This window comes from Elephas maximus, chromosome 7 (genome assembly GCF_024166365.1).
Source record: "Elephas maximus indicus isolate mEleMax1 chromosome 7, mEleMax1 primary haplotype, whole genome shotgun sequence".
Taxonomy (NCBI): Eukaryota; Metazoa; Chordata; class Mammalia; order Proboscidea; family Elephantidae; genus Elephas; species Elephas maximus.
In genome coordinates this window covers 56,805,467-56,827,513 of record NC_064825.1, presented here as the reverse complement: position 1 = coordinate 56,827,513, position 22,047 = coordinate 56,805,467, and the positions used below count along the sequence as shown (strand labels likewise).

General features: G+C 37.7%; 1 protein-coding gene across 1 annotated transcript; it reads left to right on the top strand.

Moving 5' to 3' along the window:
- Positions 1-2,539: 2,539 nt before the first annotated feature.
- On the top strand, positions 2,540-4,854 carry LOC126079996 (olfactory receptor 52P1-like). Its single transcript, XM_049891328.1, has 2 exons — positions 2,540-3,455; positions 4,751-4,854. Exons 1-2 carry the CDS (start codon positions 2,540-2,542, stop codon positions 4,852-4,854), a joined length of 1,020 nt encoding a protein of 339 aa, XP_049747285.1.
- Positions 4,855-22,047: the final 17,193 nt, after the last annotated feature.

Sequence of the window (22,047 nt, the reverse complement as noted above, 5' to 3'; positions counted from 1 at the left end):
ATATGGGCAAAATGTCAAAGTCCAGTCTATCAGAAGGAACATGCCACTTATATTTATGTAACTCACAAACCAGTGAAGTGCTAGTGCCAATAGGAAGTTAGAGAGGTTTCGGAAGCTTTTCTGTATGCCCTGGCAGAGTGCCTGCTGAAGATAATGTAAAGAACAACCTTACTGAGACAGATTTTTCAACAAATTCATTCAAAATAAGCCAGGGAGAAAGCAAAGAAAGGGGTGACTGTACAAGCAGACCATGCTTTTGGGGAAGTTCTCTGGACTTTCCTCTGTGCCCCATATTCTAGGTCCCTGAAAGAAAACTCCCAGTTTGAGGAGTTATTTTATTTCTTTTCTCTTGATATAGGTTAGATATGCTGCCATCTTTTAAATAAATTTATTGAACACCAAAAAAAGTAATAATAACTTTTAATTTTTACATATGTTTACCAAAAGAAGCTATACTTCTTTGTAATCCTGAGTGATATTGTCTGCATAAAATTTATGAATATATTTCTAGGTGTGTTATTTTGCTTCTTACATTCCTAGCTCTCAGCTTAAGCCATGTATGTCATTTACGATCAACCTCTGTGTGAATCTTCCACAAGCAGATTAAAGGATGAAAACTTGACAAATCGCATTTCAAATTGGAAAACCACAATTTGAGGATTTTCAAAAAACAAAAGTTTCATAAATATTTAAAAACCATTCATATTTTGAACTTTCAATATTTGCAGATTTGATTTTAAATTCTTATCTCTATCCAGGGTATAGGCCTCTTATGTAGCAATGACTACAATCCTAAGCTTCTGCATTTTGGCTAAAGTTTTAGCTCAGAAATTTTATGAAATATTTCATAATAAGTCATTTGATATTTCCCAATTGCTTGCAAAGAAACATCTCATATAGTCACTCACACCCAGAGTAGCATATTTTTAGTAGGAGAATCTGCATATCATAACCAAAAAGTGTTTTCCACGTAGATAGTGTTTAGATATCCAGACAAGGTTTTTTTTTTTTTTTCTGTTTTAAAAAAATTATTGGATTGCTGAAGGCATTCTCTACTAATTAATCTAAACTATTATTTAATTTAAACTTAACTTTGGAGATAGTTTCAGTTTAAGCTTGAAAGATTACCTCAGCGCAATTATTTTGCAGGGGAGGCTCATCTAGCCTCAATGGCTCCAAAAATTCTGGATTTCATGACAAATTGAAATTCTGTTTCACATTTTCCCTTCCTTTTGATCTGGATTCTACTACAGAATCTTTGTTCAAAATGTTCAGTTATGGTAGCTGTGCATCACCCAGTTTTTCTGATCTCATGACAAGGGAAGCAGTTGTTCATGGAGTCAAGTAGACAAGCATTACAGTTTCTGACAAAAGGTATTTTCTGGGGAAATATTTATCAACATTGCTTGAGCTTTCACATCCGTGGGTTACAGGAGCAGCAATCAAAATGTTGGGAAACATTAGAAATTAAAAAAGCATATTATAAAGACTGGGGTACACATTCCAGAATTATGACACTAGGTAGACACTGAATCCTAGGTAAGAGGATAAGGAGAAGTTATCAAAATTAAAGGACAAAGCGAGAGCATAAGTCATAGAAATGACTCATGCTACTGATAAAAAAAGGGTCAGATTTTAGTTGCTTTGTTCTGCACTGCGGTTAGGCAGGATGGATATTAGAGCAAGGGGTAGGGCTGAGTCTAGAGGTGGGACTCGGGTGTTTGCAAAAACAGACCAATGTTGCATCATCTCATTTATACCTAATGTGCTTATTTGCAGTGTTTTTAAATCTTTAGACAGGATGAAGAACTAAAATATTCCAACTACTATTTTTCCTATTTTCAGCAATTATTGTCACTGTTTTCTATATGGTTGTACTTTCCTGATCATCTCAAGGAGTTAGCCTAACACAGGATTAAATTAGCTTTTGATTGAAAATGATGCATATATTGTCATTAATGTTGACAAGCTTCGTTCTTATGTTTTACCATTAGATTATTCTAAATTCCTATTTATTTAGTAATGTAACCTGTGAATAAGAGTATTATCAAAACAATGACTACATTACATTTTGAATTACTTGTTAACTACTGTGTTTTTAATACTTGTGTCTCCATGTGTGATCTCAATTTCCTTAAGATCAGAGACCTCGATTTTTTTCCTAAGAATTTTACGTCCAGTATCCAGCAATGTCTTATGCACAAATATGAAATCACTTATTTCTAACTGCTCCTTTAATAGGAGTTAAAAATGACAGAGGAGAATAGAATAAAATTTCAGAAATAAGAAAAAATAAAATAAATAAAGGAGCTGAATCTTCTCATTTTCAGATTCTGATCTTGGGACTATGAACAGTGAAGTGAATTACCCAAGGACTTATAGAGGTTTAGAAGAGCCATCTTCAGATAGGCTGTCATAGAGTGCATCTGAATCCCTATGTGCAGGACTGTGGAGGAGTCATTCTGTCATCCTGCTTTCTGCCCACAGGGGATTTGCCTGGCTGCTTTGTATGTGAGCATGCAACCTCTCCACTTTTAACATGGCAGACAATGCTACACATCACCACATCTCATCTTTCTACCTGGTTGGTATTCCCGGCTTGAAAGATTTTCACTGCTGGATTGGCATTCCTGTCTGTCTCCTGTTTGCCCTCACCTTGCTGGGGAACAGTGTGATCATTGTTACCATCAGGCTAGAGCCAAGCCTCCACCAGCCTATGTATTTCTTCCTTTGCATGCTGGCAATGAATGACATGGCTCTTGCATCTTCTGCAGCTCCCAAGATGCTTGGCATTTTCTGGTTGGATGCTCACTGGTTTGACTTTAATATCTGCCTAGTGCAAATGTTCTTCATCCACACATTTTGCATTATTGAGTCAGCCCTCCTTGTTGCCATGGCCTTTGATCGTTATGTAGCTATTTGCATCCCTTTGCATTATACAACCATCCTAACCACAGCAATGGTAATCAGGATGGGGCTAGCTGGAATGACCCGAGCTGTTCTTATGGTTTTGCCCTGTCCTCTTCTTATTAAGAGACTACCATATTATATTAAGCATGTCATCAATCATGCTTATTGTGAGCACATGGCTGTGGTGAAGTTGGCCAGTGCCAACACCCTCATTAACAGAACATATGGTATCTCCGTGGCCCTTTCAGTGATGATATTGGACTTAGGGCTTATAGCTACATCCTATATCAAAATCCTCCAGGCAGTCTTTCGTCTCTCTTCCCAGAATGCCCGCTCTAAAGCACTGGGCACTTGTGCTGCCCACATCTGCACCATACTTGTTTCCTACACACCTGCGCTGTTCAGCTTCCTAACTCACCGCATTGGCAAGAAGGTACCCCCAAGCGTCCATATAATGTTTGCAAGTATGTACCTTCTAGTGCCCCCAGCAGTCAACCCCCTGGTCTATGGTGTCAAGACCAAGCAGATTCGTTACCGAGTGGTAGGTATCTTCTCTCCTAACAGAAAAATTTCTGAAAACTAAAAACATTTCACTAGTAGCCCATGTAGGTAGAATCTGGCTCATGAAGTCATGATACATTAGTTAGTAGTTGCAACCTTGTTGTTATCATTTCATTTCACAGTTAAGCTATGCCTTATATTAGGAATATATGATGTCATGCATTTATTTTTTTCTCTACCTCTTTTCATTTGTCATGTTTTCAATTTCTTTCTTTTAGAAATAAATGAATCTTTTAATGAATGCGAGCAATTATTTTTACTTATTATTGGTATTAACCTGCCCTCCAAAAAAGAAAAAACAAAGAAAAAAAAAAAACCCACTGCTGTCAAGTTGATTCCAACTATTAGTGACCCTACAGGACAGAGTAGACCTACCCCATAGGGTTTCCAAGGCTGTAAATCCTTACAGAAGCAGACTGCCACATGCTTCTGCAGCAGAGCAGCTGCTGGGTTCAAACCACCAACCTTTAGGTTAATAGTCAAGCAGTTTAACCACTGTGCCACCAGGGCTCCTCCATAAAGATTATTGACTTAAGTATTTAATATTCCAAATTTATCATTATCTCAGTACATGTACAAATATAAAATGATTAGGCCAATTGTGAGAATATAAAAACTCTGAACACACTGGACAATACAATTTATGAAAACAATATTTTTTCCAATTCAAACTCTCTGTAAACCCTGATTAAAGTTCTCTTGAGTAAAAATTATTTTCAAATTTATTTTTATTGATTAGTAAGAATAATAACATTCAGAGAATGACTGCTGCTCTTGGTCCTTTTCTGGACCTTTTACATATATTTACTCATTTAGTCTACAAGATTATCCTATGAGATACATGTTAACATTATCTCATTGTACCAGTTAGAAAACTAAGGCACAGGGAAGTTGCATAAGTTGCCCAATGAAATTCACTTAGCAAATGGCAAAGTAGAACTAGCTACTACACTAGGTTGTCCACCTTAACAGAAATTTTAAACTTATTATTTACTTTATGAATATGAAAACATATTCCTCTAAATATTTTATATTTTTATTCCCTTACATCTAATCTTTTTTTTTTTTTTTTTTGATACTATGGTAGATTTCTTGAGCCTCCCTGAAAGGCTTTGCACCTGATATATTCTATTACAATCTTTCAGCAAACTCCAAAGAATTATTGCTCCTATTTTGTTAGAGAAATATCCTATCAATGCAGCCTGGCAACGTTATGATGATGCTTCCCAGATATGAGGTAAACTTGAAGAGTGTGAAAATCCTACTTTTTCACATGGAGCTGTCTTTTTCTTTAGCCTCAGTCAACATCAATTTTTGTCATTTTCATTAAGTAAAATTGAAATACACCTTTATATTCAGCTAAACCATTCATTTTTTATTTAAATAAGAACACTGATTTCATTATGCATAGAATAAAGAGACTACCTGTATGCCGGTATGTTTATCTACACATGCTCTGTTCAAAACACTATTTGGCCCAATGTTGGTCTAAATCATAGATGGCAAACTTTTTGTATAAATGGACAGGTAGTAAATATTTTAAACTTTGTGGGCTAAGTAGCCTCTGTAGTAATTATTCACCTTTGCAGCTGTAGTGCAGAAACACCTGTAGGAAATACATAAATGAATATATGTGTCCATGTTCTAATAAAACTTTAATTCAAGAAAGGCAACAATGTGGATTTGGCCTGTGTGTCAGTTTGTTGCATGTGCCTAACATATTCATACTCTTGTGGTTGATAGACTATAAGCAGAAAAATGTGTTTCCATTTAATTAATAAGTTCAGGTTTTGCACTAGACTTATCACCTGGAGCCGAGATCATCCACCTTATTCCTGATTGTCCTGTGTTTTTACCACTACCATTGTACTCTCTGTGAATTTCCAAGGTGATCTATTAACCAAAAGCCAGCTCTTTTCTTGTTGATTGTCTCTGTTATTTTTTTGTGAGTTTAAAATTAATTCCAATCTTTTTCTTGAAACTTGTTAATGTTTTGTTGAAGATTTTTGCATCTGTTGTCCTGAGAGGAATGCGGGGTTTTGCTTTCTTGTAATATCTTTGTGTGTTTTCGGTGTTAAAGTTATGCTGGCATCATAGAATGAGTTAGAATGTGTTCCATTTGTTTCTGTGTGGTTTTATGATATTATGCTTTTTTGGATTCATTTTCACTTCTCTTATTGTTTGTTATTTATTTTCACTCTCCTTATGTCTTTTTATAATGTTATCTCTACTTGGAAACATTTCCCCTGCTTTCTTACCTGGTAAAAGCATCCTTACTCTTCAAGACTTGGCTGAACTTTCTCTTGGCATCTTGTACAGAATGTGTTCTTTGGAGAAATGCAGATTGTGACAAGAATATATAACTTTATTAAAAATATATTCATATATAAAATAACCTCACTGAATGGGTAAAGGGAACTGCGAGAAAAAGTACTGTACAAAGTACCTTTGAAATGAGTGGAGAGTAGCATTAAAGGCAAAAGGAACTGCACATAAACACTGTACTCTACCAGCTAAAATTGTTTCCCACAGGAACAATGCTTAAAAATGTTGATACTGCTATACATGTATGGGAGCTCTGGTAATGTAGTGGTTAAGTGCTACAGCTGCTAACCAGAAGGTCAGCAGTTTGAATCCACCAACCTCTCCTTGGAAACCCTATGGGGCAGTTCTACTCTGTCCTATAGGGTCACTATAAGTAGGAATTGACTCTACAGCATGAGTTTTTGTTTTGTTGTTATCTGCATGTATACTGAAATTTGACAAGTACATAAATGGTAGAAGGTCAGCATTTGTCTGGCTTCTGACTCTTAGAGTGGGAATTTCCACCACAACTAGGGCCCCAATTTTGGTTTCTTATGCCATTATCCAATAAAAGAAACAACAAATTCCTAGAGAAAAGACTAATTCCAGGGCTGGGGCAGGAAATATACAAGAGGAGCATGGAGCATCTTTAAATGCCATAAATTAGGTACTGCACAAATATACACACACACAAAATGTTGTCAATAGGTCAAAGGGGAACAAAAGCCAACTGAAAGACTTCCCAACAGCCAAAATAAAGCCCACGGAGTACTAAAATAAATCTAATAGTATTGTATTATGACTGACACTTTGTATCAGCAGGTTCCACATTCGCAGATTTAACCAACAATGGATCAAAAATATTCGGGGAAAAAAAAAGTTCCCAAAAGCAAAACTTGAATTTGTTGCATGCCAAGCACTGTGCTGAATACACATGAATGAAATGATGTGTACGCATGCCTCCCTACAGTTTCCTGCGTTTCACAGACCCTCAGGCTCTCTACAGCTCTAGTTCTTCGAGCATTTGTTCGCTACTTGGGTTGTGTGCACCCTTTGGTTCTGTGAAAAAATGGTTCCTAAAAAGCAATTAAGTGGTCAGTGCAGTCCCCTAAAGGCTAAGTGTGAGGGGGCTGAGGAGAGTGAGAGGACGGAGTTTAAGGCTAGTAAGGATGGCTGGAGCCCTGGCGGTGCAGTGGTTAAGAGCAACAACTGCTAACCAAATAATCTACAGTTTGAATCTACCAGCCCATCCTTGGAAACCCTAGAGGACAGTTAGGATCACTATGAATCGAAATCCACTAGACAGCAATGGGTTTGGGTTTATTTATTTGTTTTTTAGTTAAAGAATGGCTGGCTAGCTATGTAAAGCACTACAGCCCCAAGGACTTCAAATCATGGGAGAATCAGCATCGGCAGATGCCCAGGTAAAATCAGCAGTCCCAGAAGAGCTCCAGAAACTTACAGAAAAGAAAGGTTACATTCCAAAGCAAGTCTTTAATTGTGCTGAAACAACTATTTACATAGCATTTATGTTGTATTAGATATTATAAATGATCTAGAGATGACTTAGAGTATACAGGAAAATGTGGGTAGGTTAACGCAAATATTATTTTACGTAAGGGACTTGAGCATCCAAGGACTTTGGTATCCAAAGGGGCCCCTGGAACCAATTCCCCACAGATACCAAGGGTTGGCTGTAAAAAGTACAGTAAAACCTGTGAAAGCTGGAACCCGGGTAAAGGCTGAAACCTGTCAGAGAAGGAAAACTCAAATATTTTCCACTGAAATGAATGATAGAAAAATGGTCAGACTATGCCCTGTCAAATGCAGAAAACTTACTAGAATTGGAAAAACAAGGGAGTCCTGACAAGTTCCTGCTGTCATAGATATCACTGTGTAAAGTAAACGTCCATGAGTCCATACTGCTATAAATAAAGGACTGAATGAATTAATAAATGGGGGAAAATAGCCAAATTTCCCATGTAGAAGAATTCCAATTAATCTATGTAGATAGTTCTCCCTCAAGGCAGAGGAGCATAAAATCCCACTCCTTAAGTATGGGCTACAGTATGTGTGAGAAACCACAGTAGTCTGGTAGAATTTCAGGCAGAACTTGATGAGCATGAGACATGGAGCTACAGGGATGGCAGCTCTGAGCATCACCCCAACCCCAACCTGAGAGAGAAATTGGTGGGTAAAAATAGTTACATGTCTCAGAGGGTCACAGATTACTTCACAATGGTCCAAGGCCATAGCCAGAAGAATAACTGATTCAATGGAATGGGATGTGTGAGTGAGCCACATTTGCAAAAGACAGGCATCAAAGTATATATTTGACAGATAGAACCAGAATACACCTAGTATTTCGGGTGGAATGCATGTACTAAAAGTAATGTCTGTTGCTCTAAGCTTTAATAGAAAGAGATACAGGGACTCATGGAGGCTGCACTCAGATTTGATGATGAAGAGGAGCAGGGATTTCTCAAAGATGGCAATGATGTCCATGGCACAGAAAGGAGTTCCAATCCAGAACTGCATGGACTCTAAGCCAGGAATCCCAATTAGTGTTAGCAATAGGGGTGTGAAGGTTGTGCCATTGGGCTTGAACATGATGACTTAGAGCTGCCTGATTAGAGCCAGCAGTTTTACGTTGGGGTTCTCTTTTCTGTTATCGTTTTTCACGTAGATTTACAGAAAACTATAAAATCAGAGGGTTAATGGGGCTTCAAAGGGTATTTCCTCAAAAATACATATTCTGCAATATAGACACAGGCTCACTTGTCTCTTTCCGTGTCTTTTTCTGCCTTTCTGTCTCTTTCTCTCTCATGTTGTTGTCAGGTGCCGTCGAGTCAGTTCTGACTCATAACAACCCTATGTACCACAGAACAAATGCTGCCTGGTCCTGCGCCATCCTTACAATTGTTATGCTTTAGCCCATTGTTGCAGCCACTGTTTCAATTCATCTCATTGAGGGTCTTCCTCTCTTCTGCTGACCATGTAATTTACCAAGCATGATGTCTTTCATCAGGGACTGATCCCCCTGATAACATCTCCAAAGTACAGGAGACAAGTCTTGCCATCCTTGCCTCTAAGGACCATTCTGGTTTGTACTTCTTCCAAGACAGATTTGTTCATTCTTTTGACAGACCATGGTATATTCGATATTCATCGCCAACATCACAATTCAAACTGTCAATTCTTCTTCGGTCTTCCTTTTTCATTGTCAAGACTTTACATGCATATGATGTGATTGAAAATACCATGGCTTGGGTCAGACACACCTTAGTCTTCAAAGTGACATCTCTGCTTTTCAACACTTCAAAGAGGTCCTTTGCATCCGATTTGTGCAACGCAATGCTTCTTTTGATTTCGTGACTACTGTTTCCCTGGGTGATGATTGCGGATCCAAGAAAAATGAAATCCTTGACAACTCCAATCTATTCTCTGTTTATCATGATGTTGCTTATTGGTCCAGTTGTGAGGATTTTTGTTTTCTTTATGTTGAGGTGTAATCCATACTGAAGACTGTGGTCTTTGATCTTCATCAGTAAGTGCTTCAAGTCCTCTTCACTTTCAGCAAGCAAGGTTGTGTCATCTACATAACGCAGATTGTTAATGAGTCTTCAACACAGGTTGTTAATGAGTCTTCTCCAATCCTGATGCCCCCTTCTTCTTCATATAGTCCAGCTTCTTGGATTATTTGCTCAGCATACAGATTGAATAGGTATGGTGAAAGAATACAACCCTGACACGCACCGTTCCTGACTTTAAACCACTCAGTATTCCCTTGTTCTGTCTGAACAAGTACATCTTGATCTGTGTACAAGTTCCTCATGAGCATAATTAAGTGTTCTGAAATTCCCATTCTTTGCAATGTTATCTGTAATTTGTTATGATCCACACAGTCAAATGTCTTTACATAGCCAATAAAATACAGGTAAACATCTTTCTGGTATCCTCTGCTTTCAGCCAGGATGCATCTGACATCAGCAATCATATCCCTGTTTCCACGTCCTCCTTTGAATCCCACCTGAATTCCTGGCAGCTCCCTGTTGATGGAAACCCCGGCGGCGTAGTGGTTAAGTGCTATGGCTGCTAACCAAAGGGTTGGCAGTTCAAGTCTGCCAGGCGGTCATTGGAAACTCTATGGGGCAGTTCTACTCTGTCATATAGGGTAGCTATGAGTCGGAATCGACTCAACGGCACTAGGTTTGGTTTTTTTTTTTTTGGTCCCTGTTGATACACTGCTGCAGCTGCTTTTGAATGATCTTCAGTAAATTTTTGCTTGCATGTGATATTAATGATATTGTCTGATAATTTCTGCATTTGGTTGTATCACCTTTCTTGGGAATAGGCATAAATATGGATCTCCTCCAGTTGGTTGGCCAGGTAGCTGTCTTCCAAATTTCTTGGCATAGATGAGTGAACACTTCTGGTTCTGCATCTGTTTGTTGAAACATCTCAATTGATATTCCGCCAATTCCTGGAGCCTTGGTTTTTGACAATGACTTCAATGCAGCTGGACTTCTTCCTTCAGTACCATCAGTTCCTGGTCATATGCTACGTCTTGAAATTGTTGAACGTCAAATAATTCTTTTTTGTGTAATGACTTTTTGTATTCCCTACATTTTCTTTTGATGCTTCCTGCGTCGTTTAATATTTTCTCCATAGAATCCTTCACTACTGCAACTCAAGGATTGAGTTTTTTCTTCAGTTCTCTCAGCTTGAGAAATGCCGAATGTGTACTTCCTTTTTGGTTTTCTATCTCCAGCTCTGATATTCACGTTTATTTTAATACTTTACTTTGTCTTTTTGAGCCACCCTTTGAAATTTTCTGTTCAGTTCTTTTACTTCATCATTTCTTCTTTTTGCTTTAGCTGCTCGAAGTTCGAAAGCAAGTTTCAGAGTCTCATCTGACACCCATCTTGGTCTCTTCTTTTTTTACTTTCTTTTCAATGACTTCTTGCTTTCTTCATGTATGATGTTCTTGATGTCATTCCACAACTCGTCTGGTCTTGGTCATTAGTGTTCAACACATCAAATCTATTCTTGAGATGGTCTCTAAATTCACGTGAGATATACTCAAGAGAGTACTTTGGCTCTAGTCACCTCGCTCTGATTTTCTTCAGTTTCATCTTGAATTTGTGTAGAAGCAATTGATGGCCTGCTCCACAGTTGGCTGCGGGCCTTATTCTAACTGATGATATTGAGCATTTCCATTGTCTCTTTCCACAAATGTAGTCGATTTGATTCCTCCGTATTGCATCTGGTGAGGTCCATGGGTATAGTTGCCACTTATGTTGGTGAAAATGGTATTTGCAATGAAGAAGTCATTGGTCTTGCAAAATTCTATCATTCAATCTCTGGCATTGTTCCTATCACCAAGGCCATATTTTCCAAACACAGATCCTTCTTCTTTGTTTCCAACTTTTGAATTCCAATCAGCAGTAATTATCAATGCACTCTGATTGCATGTTTCATCAATTTCAGACTGCAGAAGCTGATAAAAATCTTCAATTTCTTCATCTTTGGACTTAGTGGTTGATGCATAAGTTTGAGTAATAGTCATTGAAATGGATTGAATTGTGTCCCCCCAAAATATGTGTCAACTTGTTTAGGCCATGTGTGGTTGTCCTCTATTTTGTGATTTTCCTATGTGTTATAAATCATAATCTCTGTCTGTGGTTAAAAGGATTAGGGTGGGATGTAACACTCTTGCTCAGGCCACATCCCTGATCCAGTGTAAAGGGATTTTACCTGGGGTGTGGCCTGCACTACCCTTCATCTCTCAAGAAATAAAAGAAAAGGGAAGCAAGCAGAGAATTGTGGAACTCATACCACCAAGAAAGCAGCACCAGAAGCAGAGTGCATCCTTCGGACACGGGCTCCCTGCACCTGAGAAGATCCTTGACCAGGGGAAGATTGAGGTTAAGGACCTTCCTCCAGAGCCGACAGATAAAGCCTTCCCCTGGAGCTGACACCTTAATTTGGACATGTAACCTACTAGACTGTGAGAAAATAAATTCTCTTTGTTAAAGCCATCCACTTGTGGTATTTCTGTTATGGAGCACAAGATAACTAAGACAGTCATTAACTGGTCTTCCTTGTAGGCTTATGGATATTATTCTGACAGCATTTGACTTCAGGATAGATCTTAAAATGTTCTTTTTGAAGATGAGTGCAACACCATCCCTCTTCAAGTTGTCATTCCCTGCATAGTAGACTATATAATTGTCTGGTTTGAAATGACCAATACCAGTCCATTTCCGTGCACTAATGCCTAGGATATCGATATTTATGTGTTCTACTTCATTTTTGAGGATTTCCAATTTTCCTAAATTCATACATTGTACATTCCATGTTCTGATGATTAATGGATGTTTGGAGCTGTTTCTTCTCTGTCACATATAATTCAACATGCAAATGAGACCTACTAACAATTAGTGTTGTGTGTACATTTTTTGCATGTTTATCAGTTGAGGAACATCTCACTGAATATTCGTTTAGCTTTCTAACAGCCTTAGGGACTTAATTAGGGTATTGTCTATATCTTTTTTCTATAGTACTTACCCAAGAAATATTCATGCTTCCTTCTAGTCAGACAATCAGCAGTCCTTCAAAAGAAAAAAAGAGGAGCACACATTAATTCACTTGCTATTCTAGGCCCTAGGCAAAAAGGAAGTTATAAAGACTCTGAACTCAAGCAGGTACTGTCTATTTGTTAAGATGCATTTTTACCACAAAAAGTTAAATACATAGATGTGCAATTTAGAATAGATCTTGTACCTTGGTATTTTGAACAAGAATTTATCCCAGGGGTGAACCCTAGAAAAATATTCTCACAGTAACCTACATAAAATTATACATTTTAGAGATAACAGTATGAAATAAAAATGATGTCAGAGTAAAAAAAAAAAAGAAGAGATTTTTAAATGACTAAAACATGTTGCAAGAATCAAACATTAAGAAAATTTAGATCTACAAATTGTCTACTGATGAAACTGTGTGTGATGGTTAAGATTGTGTGTCAACTTGGCTGGGTCATAATTCTCTGTGTTTTGGCAGTTGTATAATGTGGTGATCACTTCCCTATTGAAATTTGATATGTAATCACCCCCATGATGGGATCTGCTGTGAGTAGTGAGTCAGCTGAAAGGGAGTTTCCCTGGGCGTGTGGCCTGCATTGAACATAAGCGGACATTCTGGCAGAATTTGGGGGCTTTTTGCTCACACTGAATCCTGCAGCTGTCTCCTATTTGTCTGATCTCCAGTTCTTGCGGCTTGAGCTGGAAGCTTACCTGTGGTCTTGCATGGTGATCTTAGGGTTCATTGATCTTTGCAGCCTGTGCATGAGAGCCCTGCTTTCTGACCTGCAGATCTGGGGTTCACCAGCCCCTGTGGCTACGTGAACTGAGAGAATCTTCTATCCTGACCCATGGACTTGGGAAGTTCCAGCCTCTACAACTATGTGAGATATTTCCTTGATATAAATCTCTCTCTATGTATATATATATATTTATACTCTTTACTGGTTTTGCTTCTCTAGAGAGCTCAGCCTAAGACACCGCGCTTAGTAAAATAATGGCTTAAAAGGAAAGCCAGTGTGTTTTATTTGTAAAGAAAAAGTTCTGATCCTAATACCTTATCAATATATAATATATATTCTAATGTATACAGGATACACATTACTGGTACTTAACAACAATGGTCTTAAAATAATTTTTGTAAAATATATCTGAGAATATCAAGCAAAAGAAAATAAATATTTCAAATCTACTACAGGATATTGAAAAGATAAGTGTATTTAATTTGTATGTATTGAATTTAATTGTTCAATAGACTTTAATTCATAATATGGTTTGTTTATGGGAAAATAACCAGATTTGTGTATTTCTTTTTAAATCTGTTATACTCTGTACATAACATTTCATTGTTCTTTGGTTTAGCAGGGTGGTGTAAAACTTCTTGAACAGAATAATGGCATCTAACTCAAACACAAAAGAGAGTAAAGTTTCCCTCTTTCAGCCATAAAATGTTGGTTACAATTTTACAAACTCTGCATTCCTATCACCCTCTCAAGGGAATCTCTTCTCCTCTTCCAGGTTATTTTCCTTAGATATGTTCTGATTTCTAATGATCATCTCTTTACTCTTAATTTGGAAACTGACTTTTTTTGTTTGTTTGTTCAATGATTTTCCCCCAAACCCTGTATCTTCAGCATTTGTATGTGTACTTGTTCTTTTCTTGATGGCAAAATATGCTTCAAGTTTTAACACATGTTGTTATACCAGAAGCTATGATCTCTCCTGCTAACGTTCTCTTTCTCTCGTTTTATTTACAACTAAAACCTTGACATGAATTACTAATCTAATCAATTTAAATGATTTTTGAACTACTGCAATAAACCTTTTGCATCCACATCTCCAAGTTCACTTTCTGGAAAAAAATATCAAATTGATCCTCTACACATTAACCAAGCACAAATGAACTTTTTAAAAAGGATTCTTCTTTGTTGATATCTTTGCAGTGCTAGCCTTTATCTCTTTAAAGTACTTCTTTTATTTTTGTTATAACACTGCATACTGCTTTTCATCTTATCTCCAAATGCCTCCCCTTTGTCCTTTTGTCTGGCGCCTTTACTCTGCTGGCATCATAAATTCCATGAATAACTATGTTTCTCTCCATGGTTCTCTTTCTGCTTATTCTTTGTTTTCCCTTGGTAATATTGCTCAGTCACATGAACCACTGACTAAGAGTAAATAAATATCATCTAAAACAAAACAAAAACAAAAGCTGTTGCCATTGAGTTGATTTTGCTATCAACTTTTCATAAATCTAACCTGATCACAGGACCCATATTTCAAACTGCCTAGTAAACAATCTGTAATGGATTGAATCGTGTCGCCCAAAAATATGTGTCAACTTGGTTAGGCTGTGTGTGGTTGTCCTCCATTTTGTGATTTTCCTATGTGTTATAAATCATAATCTCTGCCTGTGGATAAAAGGATTAGGGTGGGATTGTAACACCACCCTTACTCAGGTTCCCTCCCTGATCCAATGTAAAGGGAGTTTCCCTGGGAGGTGGCGTACACCATCTTTAAGCTCTCAAGAGACAAAAGGAAAGGGAAGCAAGCAGAGAGTTGGGGACCTTATACCACCAAGAAATCAGCACCAGGAGTAGAGCGCATGCTTTGGACATGGGGTCCCTGCACCTGAGAAGCTCCTCAACCAGGAGAAGATTTATGACAAAGAATATTCCTCCAGAGCCAGCAGAGTTAAAGCCATCCCCTGGAGCTGACACCTTCATTCAGACTTTAACCTACTAGACTGTGTGACAATAAATTTCTCTTTGTTAAAGTCATCCACTTGTGGTATTTCTGTTATAGCAGCACTAGATAACCAAGACACAGTCCCACCTTGATATAAAACAAACATCTCAGATTTCAGGTCTCAGAATTAAATTTACTTTTTCCTTGGTTTTGAAAGGGACTTACTTTCTCTTCTTCTGCTACCAATCCAGCTGAACCATAAAGTAGAAACTACCTCCATTGTGAAGACTGAGGAGGTAACTGCCACTTTTAATTCCATTCCATCACTCATTTTCCCAACAATCTCATGATGAGAAGTGAATCATACGATATTAAAAAAAAAAAAATGCCGTCAAGTCAATTCTGACTCATAGCAACCCCACAGTGTTTCCAAGGCTGTAAATACAGTAGCAGACTGTCATATCTTTCTCCCTCAGAGCTGCTAGTGGCTTTGAACCACTGCCATTCTGATTCACAATCAATTGTTTTAAATGATCTTAGAGACTGAGAAAAGTAGACAAGTGTTATTAGATACATGAGAGCCATTCTTTCCCTTGGACAGTTTCTCTCTCTCTCTCTCTCCCCAGCCCCTACACACCCCATGTCTTCCTCTGTTTCCACCTCTACAATATTTTCAAAACCTGTATGTTACAGTTGTCTTTCTACTGTTGATGTTACCTTGAATATAATCTTATTAAATTACGGCTGTGGCTAAGTGGGTAAAAAAAGTGGGTAAACCCCTCTAATTCAGGAAAATATGGTAAAAAAGCTAATCTGTGCCTTAGATTAAAGTATCTTTATTTAATACAGTTTTGCCAGCAATACAACCAATATATCTCATTAGATCCAGGACTCCTGAAAGGAGACATTTTATTGTATATAATTGAATACAGCTAAAAAAAAAAAAAAAAAATCCAAATTTCTCTAGCACAAAATTGGATAATCCAATAATTCCTTCAAACCTAGTCATAGATTCGCTGACTAAACAGTTAGCATGTAAGAGACATAATTTTAGTTCGGGCTATGAAAATTATCATTTTTGATATCTCTTCACTTCTCAAGCCTCTTTACAAACTTTTTATCAGAGACATGTATCCTAGAGTTCTGTCAACTAATTTAGATTTCTCTAATTTTTCTTTTGTACTTTGCTTATAATCCTGTTTCCCTTTTTTTTTTTTTCTCGTTCCCCAGGTCTTTAACACCTAACAATGATTAGTTCATCATTTAACTCTCAGCTCAAGCATCACCTTTTCTATAAAGTATCCCTTCATGTTCTTGAGCATAATTCAATATTTCTCCTTTGTGTCTCCAATGTAGAACATTGACTATTGACTGAATGCACTCTAATGGCAATTAATTAATTAATTAGTATGTTATTTTCTCTAGATCTTTTTAATATAAAAAATGAACAAAGCTTTATAGACATGTAAATCTGCTTGCCCTGTTCTCAGGTGTGTATTTGCATAACAAAACTAAAACAAAGCTGTTGCTTTTGATTCTATTCTGACTCAGAACTACATTATAGGACAAAGTAGGACCACCCCATAAGGTTTTGAAGGAGTGCCTAGTAGATTTGAACTGCCAACCTTTTGATTAGCAGCTGAACTTTTTAACCACTGCACCACCAGGGCTCTGTACATCTGCACAAGTGTTAGGAAAAGTGAAGAATGAGTCTAAGAAAAAAAGAATCTTAGTGTGTTGATGTATAAGCTTTCTCTGTTTTTATTCTACCATTACCTTTGTGATGGTTAAGGTTGTGTGTCAGCTTGGCTGGGCCATGATTCTCCATGATTTGGTGGTTATGTAATGATATACATTGGCAGTTATGTAATGAAGCAATTATCCTCAATTTTGTGATATAATGTATTCACCTCCATGATGTGCTCTGATGTGATCAACTGATCAGTGGTAATGGGAATTTCCTCAGGAGTATGGTCTGCATCAAATATATATGGGCATTCTGGCAAAGCTCACTGGCTTTTTCTCACTCTGGATCCTGCATCTGGCTCATTATCATCCTACCTCTAGTTTTAGGGGCTTAAACCAACCACCTACTGTGCTGCCTGCTGATCTTGGGATTCGTTGGTCTCTGCAGACTGTGGGCCAGCAGCCTGTCATCTTACCTGCCAGCCTTGGATTCATCAGCCTCTGCAGCCTGTGGACCAGCAGCCTGCCATCTGACCTGCCAATCGGCCCCTGCAACTACATGAGTTAGTAGAGGCCTCCAGCTTGATGCCTAACCCATGGACTTGAAATTTACCAACCTCTACACCTGTGTGAGCCATTTCCTTGAGATGAATCTTTCTCTCTCTCTCTTTCTCTCTCTCTAAGTGTATACGCTTCACTGATTTTGCTTCTCTAGAGACCCCAGCATAAGACATGAGGTACTGAGAGTAGTTCTAGAGGAAAAACTCTAGAGGATGAGTTTTCCAAATTAGTTTTCAAATCTGGTTAACCTTTAAAATGTTCATGAATCTTCTTTTAACAGTAAAGATGGCACTGCTGATCCATGGCATGAAGCAGCCATAGAAATATGTAAAATATCACCATCAATAGATAAAGAAGTATTGGTGAGAGTTGAGGCTCCGAGTGATCACATGGTTGATATTTTTCTACAATTTTGTCAGACTAAGAAGTATAAGGAAGGAGGTTTGTTGGTTCTACTTTGGCTAAATAAAGTGGTAAAAGAAAGTGATGAGCTCATGGCTTCAGAGTAACAGCTCAAGCACCACGTAAACAACCTCAAAGTTGCCACTTGTCCCTGAAAAAAGCCTTATTTCTTGTAGTAACAAAGCTGATATTGCTGAAAGCCAAACCCAGAGTCTTATCATAAGAGTGGCTGAATTACAATGCCAATAGAATCGCCAACCGTGAATGGTGTTTGAAGTTAAACTGAGGGCATTCGTTGGGAATAAATCAGATCAAGAAATTTGGGACAGGGACATATGGGTAGGTAATGAGGAAGATGGGGTCATTGAGCCCCTAAATTCTGCTAAATCTCTCCTGCAACAGAACCATATCTCTCACTTCTGTCTGAAGACATTACTCCATCTTTGTCTGAAAACCACCCTCCATACACAGTAAAACCATTAGCCTCTTCATCCCTATCTGATAAGATTAACCCAGCTGTCTCTGGAGAGCCTTTGTCTGAGATATTGCCTGGGGCAGCATCTGAGGCATTGCTTGGAGCATCTCCTGAGGCATATGCCTTATAAGACTTTTCTGAATGTTCTCAGAACACATCCTTATCATCCATTTTTGCTTCTATACCTGTAACTAGACTTAAATTCCAGGGAGAGACCTAAAAGTTGAAGTATAAAGTATAATAAAACCCGTTTCTCTTGAATTGATTTCAAGTCATAGCAGAGTAGAACTGCCCCATAGAGTTTCCAAGGAGCACCTGGCGGATTTGAACTGCCGACCTTTAGGTTAGCAGCCATAGCACTTAACCACTATGCCACCAGGGTTTCCATAAAGTATAATAAGGAGGTATGTTACATTCCAAAAGAACTGATTGACATTTTTAATATGTGCAAACAGAAACCTGAAGAATATGTGACAGAATGGCTATTAAGGATGTGGAATAATAGTGCAAGGAACATAAAGTTGGGTCAGTTTGATTTTATTGATATGGGCCAGCTAGGCATAGATTATTCATTTAGTGTTCCAGCTCAAGAGGTTAGGAAACTATCTAACAGTTTATTTTGTTGGTTTGCTGAAGCAGGGATTACACAGTAGTCTACACTAAATAAAACTGAAGTATCAGACCTGCCTTGGTATACAGTTGAAGAGAGAATTCAAAGGCTTAGAGAAATTGGCACATTAGAATGGACTTATCAGGTTAGACGCACAGATCCATTAATGGAGTGCCCAGTGGACACACATTTTACCACAATGGTAAGGAACAAATTTGTAAAGGGTGACCCAGAATCTTTGAAGACTGCTATGATTGCTATTTTATGTAAGTCAGATTGACAGTGGGAACTGCTGTGACTAAATTAAGACACCTAACTACAATGTGGATGGTTGAACACCATGGTGGTATGGATTAAGTGGTGGCACTCAACTGACAAAGGCAAAGTGGGTGTGATTACCCTAATGGACAGCAGAGTCAAAGCAGTAATTAGAATTTTCTTACACAAATGGACTTATGGCACTGGCTACTTAGTCATGGTGAAATCTACTAAATACTGACTTGATCTGTACAAGTGGAGGAATTCTGGGTCAAGTGAACAGCCGTTTAACTTGAATTGCTAGAATAGAGATTCAAGGTTCCTTGATAAATTCCAGACTTGAGTCAGTTTACAGAACTACAACCCCTTGAATGAAGGGGAGGCCGAGTCCTCTTGAGGAAGGATCCCATTACACTGCCAACAGTTTATACCATTAATCTTTTTCATAGCCTTCCCCAAAGGGATCTGTGACCCTTTACAAGAGTGACAGTTCATTGAGGAAAAGGAAATAATCAGGCAATTTGGGAATTACTGAATACTGGCTCTGAACTGACACTAACTCCAAGAGAACCAAAGCATCTCTGTGGTCCACCAGTCAGAGTGGGGGCTTATGGAGGTCAGTCTATTAATGGAGTCCGAGCTCAGGTTCCTCTCACAGTGGGCCTAGTGGGAACTGAACTCATTCTGTAGTGATTTCCCCAGTTTGAGAATGCATAACTGGAATAGATAAACTCATCACCTGGAAGAATCTCCGTATTGGATCTCAAACAGTGGAGTGTTATTATGGCAGGAAAAGCCAAGTAGAAGCCATTAGAAGTTCATCTACCAAGGAAATAGTAAACCAAAAGCAATATTGCATTCCTGAAGGGATTGCAGAGATTATTGCCAGCATCATACATACAATTTTTTTTTTTTTTTTCCGAAAGAACAGACAAACTTGTCTTGGAAGATATATAGCCATAATGTTCCTTAGAAGTGAGGATGGCAAGACTTTGTCTTACATACTTTGGACATGGTATTAGGAGGGACCAGTCCCTGGGGAAAGACACCATGCTTGGTAGAGTAGAGGGTCAGTGAAAAAGAGGAAGACCCTCGATGAAATGAATTGACATAGTGGCTGTAACAGTGGGTTCAACATAGGAATGATTGTGAAGATGGTGAAGAGCTGGGCAGTATTTCCTTCTGTTGAACATAGTGTTAATATGAGTTGGAACCTACTTGCTGTCACCTAACAACAACTACAACAATCCCTTACTTTTAGAAACTGCTTCTAATGATAGGCAACTCTCTATATTAAAAATCTTCTACCTAGTTTTCTATATACGCTGTGTCCAAGGAGTATTTTTATTTGTGAGTATAACAGAAAAGTGTTCATTTTACATAAAATTATGTTACACTGATTCATAACCTCTCTATCCTGCACACATATATTTACAACTATGCTACCTATAATGTCTTGAAACACCAATGAGTGGTTGATATAATCATTGATATTTTTCATAGAAAAAAGGTTAGAGCACTTCCTAGTTTCTGAATGAAGATTTTTTTCCATAGAAGTATTATTATTATTATTGTTATAGCTATGTTTATTGTTAATTACAGAATCAATCACACTATGTAGTTGGCACTCTACAGCTATAATAACCTTTTTTGCTAGAAATAGTACTGTTGAACAAATAATTAATTTATACCTATCTCTTTGGGTTCCTTGTTGGTGGGGGGCATTGATCCACCCTGTGTACTCAGACCATTTCTAGTAAAATGTTGGATAAATATAGTTACCATTTTACATAGTCACTATTCGTGATTCTTTGTGGCTTACTTTACCTGTAAAGTGACAGAGTCGGTATTTTGATCTCAAAAACTTTAGCCTTCCCTGCCTTTAACTTTCTAGAACTGCATGAGCTGCCCATGGATGCTTTGCAGATACACACAGAGAACCTGAAATGCCTGAACAAGAGCATCTAGTCAAGAAGTGGGATGGAAGTCTTCTGACGAGGGTTTTCCTCTTCATTGCAGAAGGCTGAAGGGCCCAAGCCCAAGCCCAAGCCCACAGCCGTCGAGTCAATTCCCACTCTTCGCGACTGTTTCTATATCTCGGTCTGTATATGTATATCTGATGTCATTTATAAATACTTTGGTTATTGTTTTTTTCCAAATATCCACATTTACCAATATATCTGAGAGCAGCACCAAAAATATTATGGATCATAAACCTGCATGTAATTCTCTGCAGGGAGTGAAGACATTTGAGATTTGGAAAGGAGGAATGGCTTTGGAATTAAATAATTAGTGCAAGGAGAAAACTCTAAAGCTGGAGTTACTCATTTGACAGGGGGAAAATAATCAGTTTTATTTTTTAAGGTGAAAATGTGGTGACATTAAAAAGCCTTACAAGTTTTTAATCCATCAAAACAGGTTTATGTCTAGACTCTTCCTCTTTTTTTTGTGACATTAGACACATTATTTAAATCTGTGACAACATTTCTTCATTTATAGAAACAGTAATACTTGGAATTGTAAAACAATGATATACACTGTATGAAAGTGCAGGACACACAGCACTAAATACAAGGTAGCAAATATTTCCATTGAAATATTGTTTTTAATATTTTTATTAAAAAAATACGCAGTTATCTGACCACTTCTCACCTATTAGCTGAATACTCTGCAATTCTTATTTTGAATATCTACAAAGATGAACTACCAACTCAGCAATTTTGAAGTTATTATAAATCTTTAGTGAATACAGAGAAATACTTAAAATACACATATTTAACCGTATGGATTTTGTTTTACCTTGAAACAAAAATTATATTCATTGGTCAGTTTTTGTGTTTATTTATATATTTTTTTAATGTAAGGCCAGTCGAAATTTGTTCTTGAATTATTTTTCTAATCCCAGTTATAACCTTTCTTTCATAAACCATACTAAAGACATTGAAGATATGGTGACGAATTAAACAAGGTTCTTTTTCTAGATTCCTATATGTAATTGCCAGCTGGATACC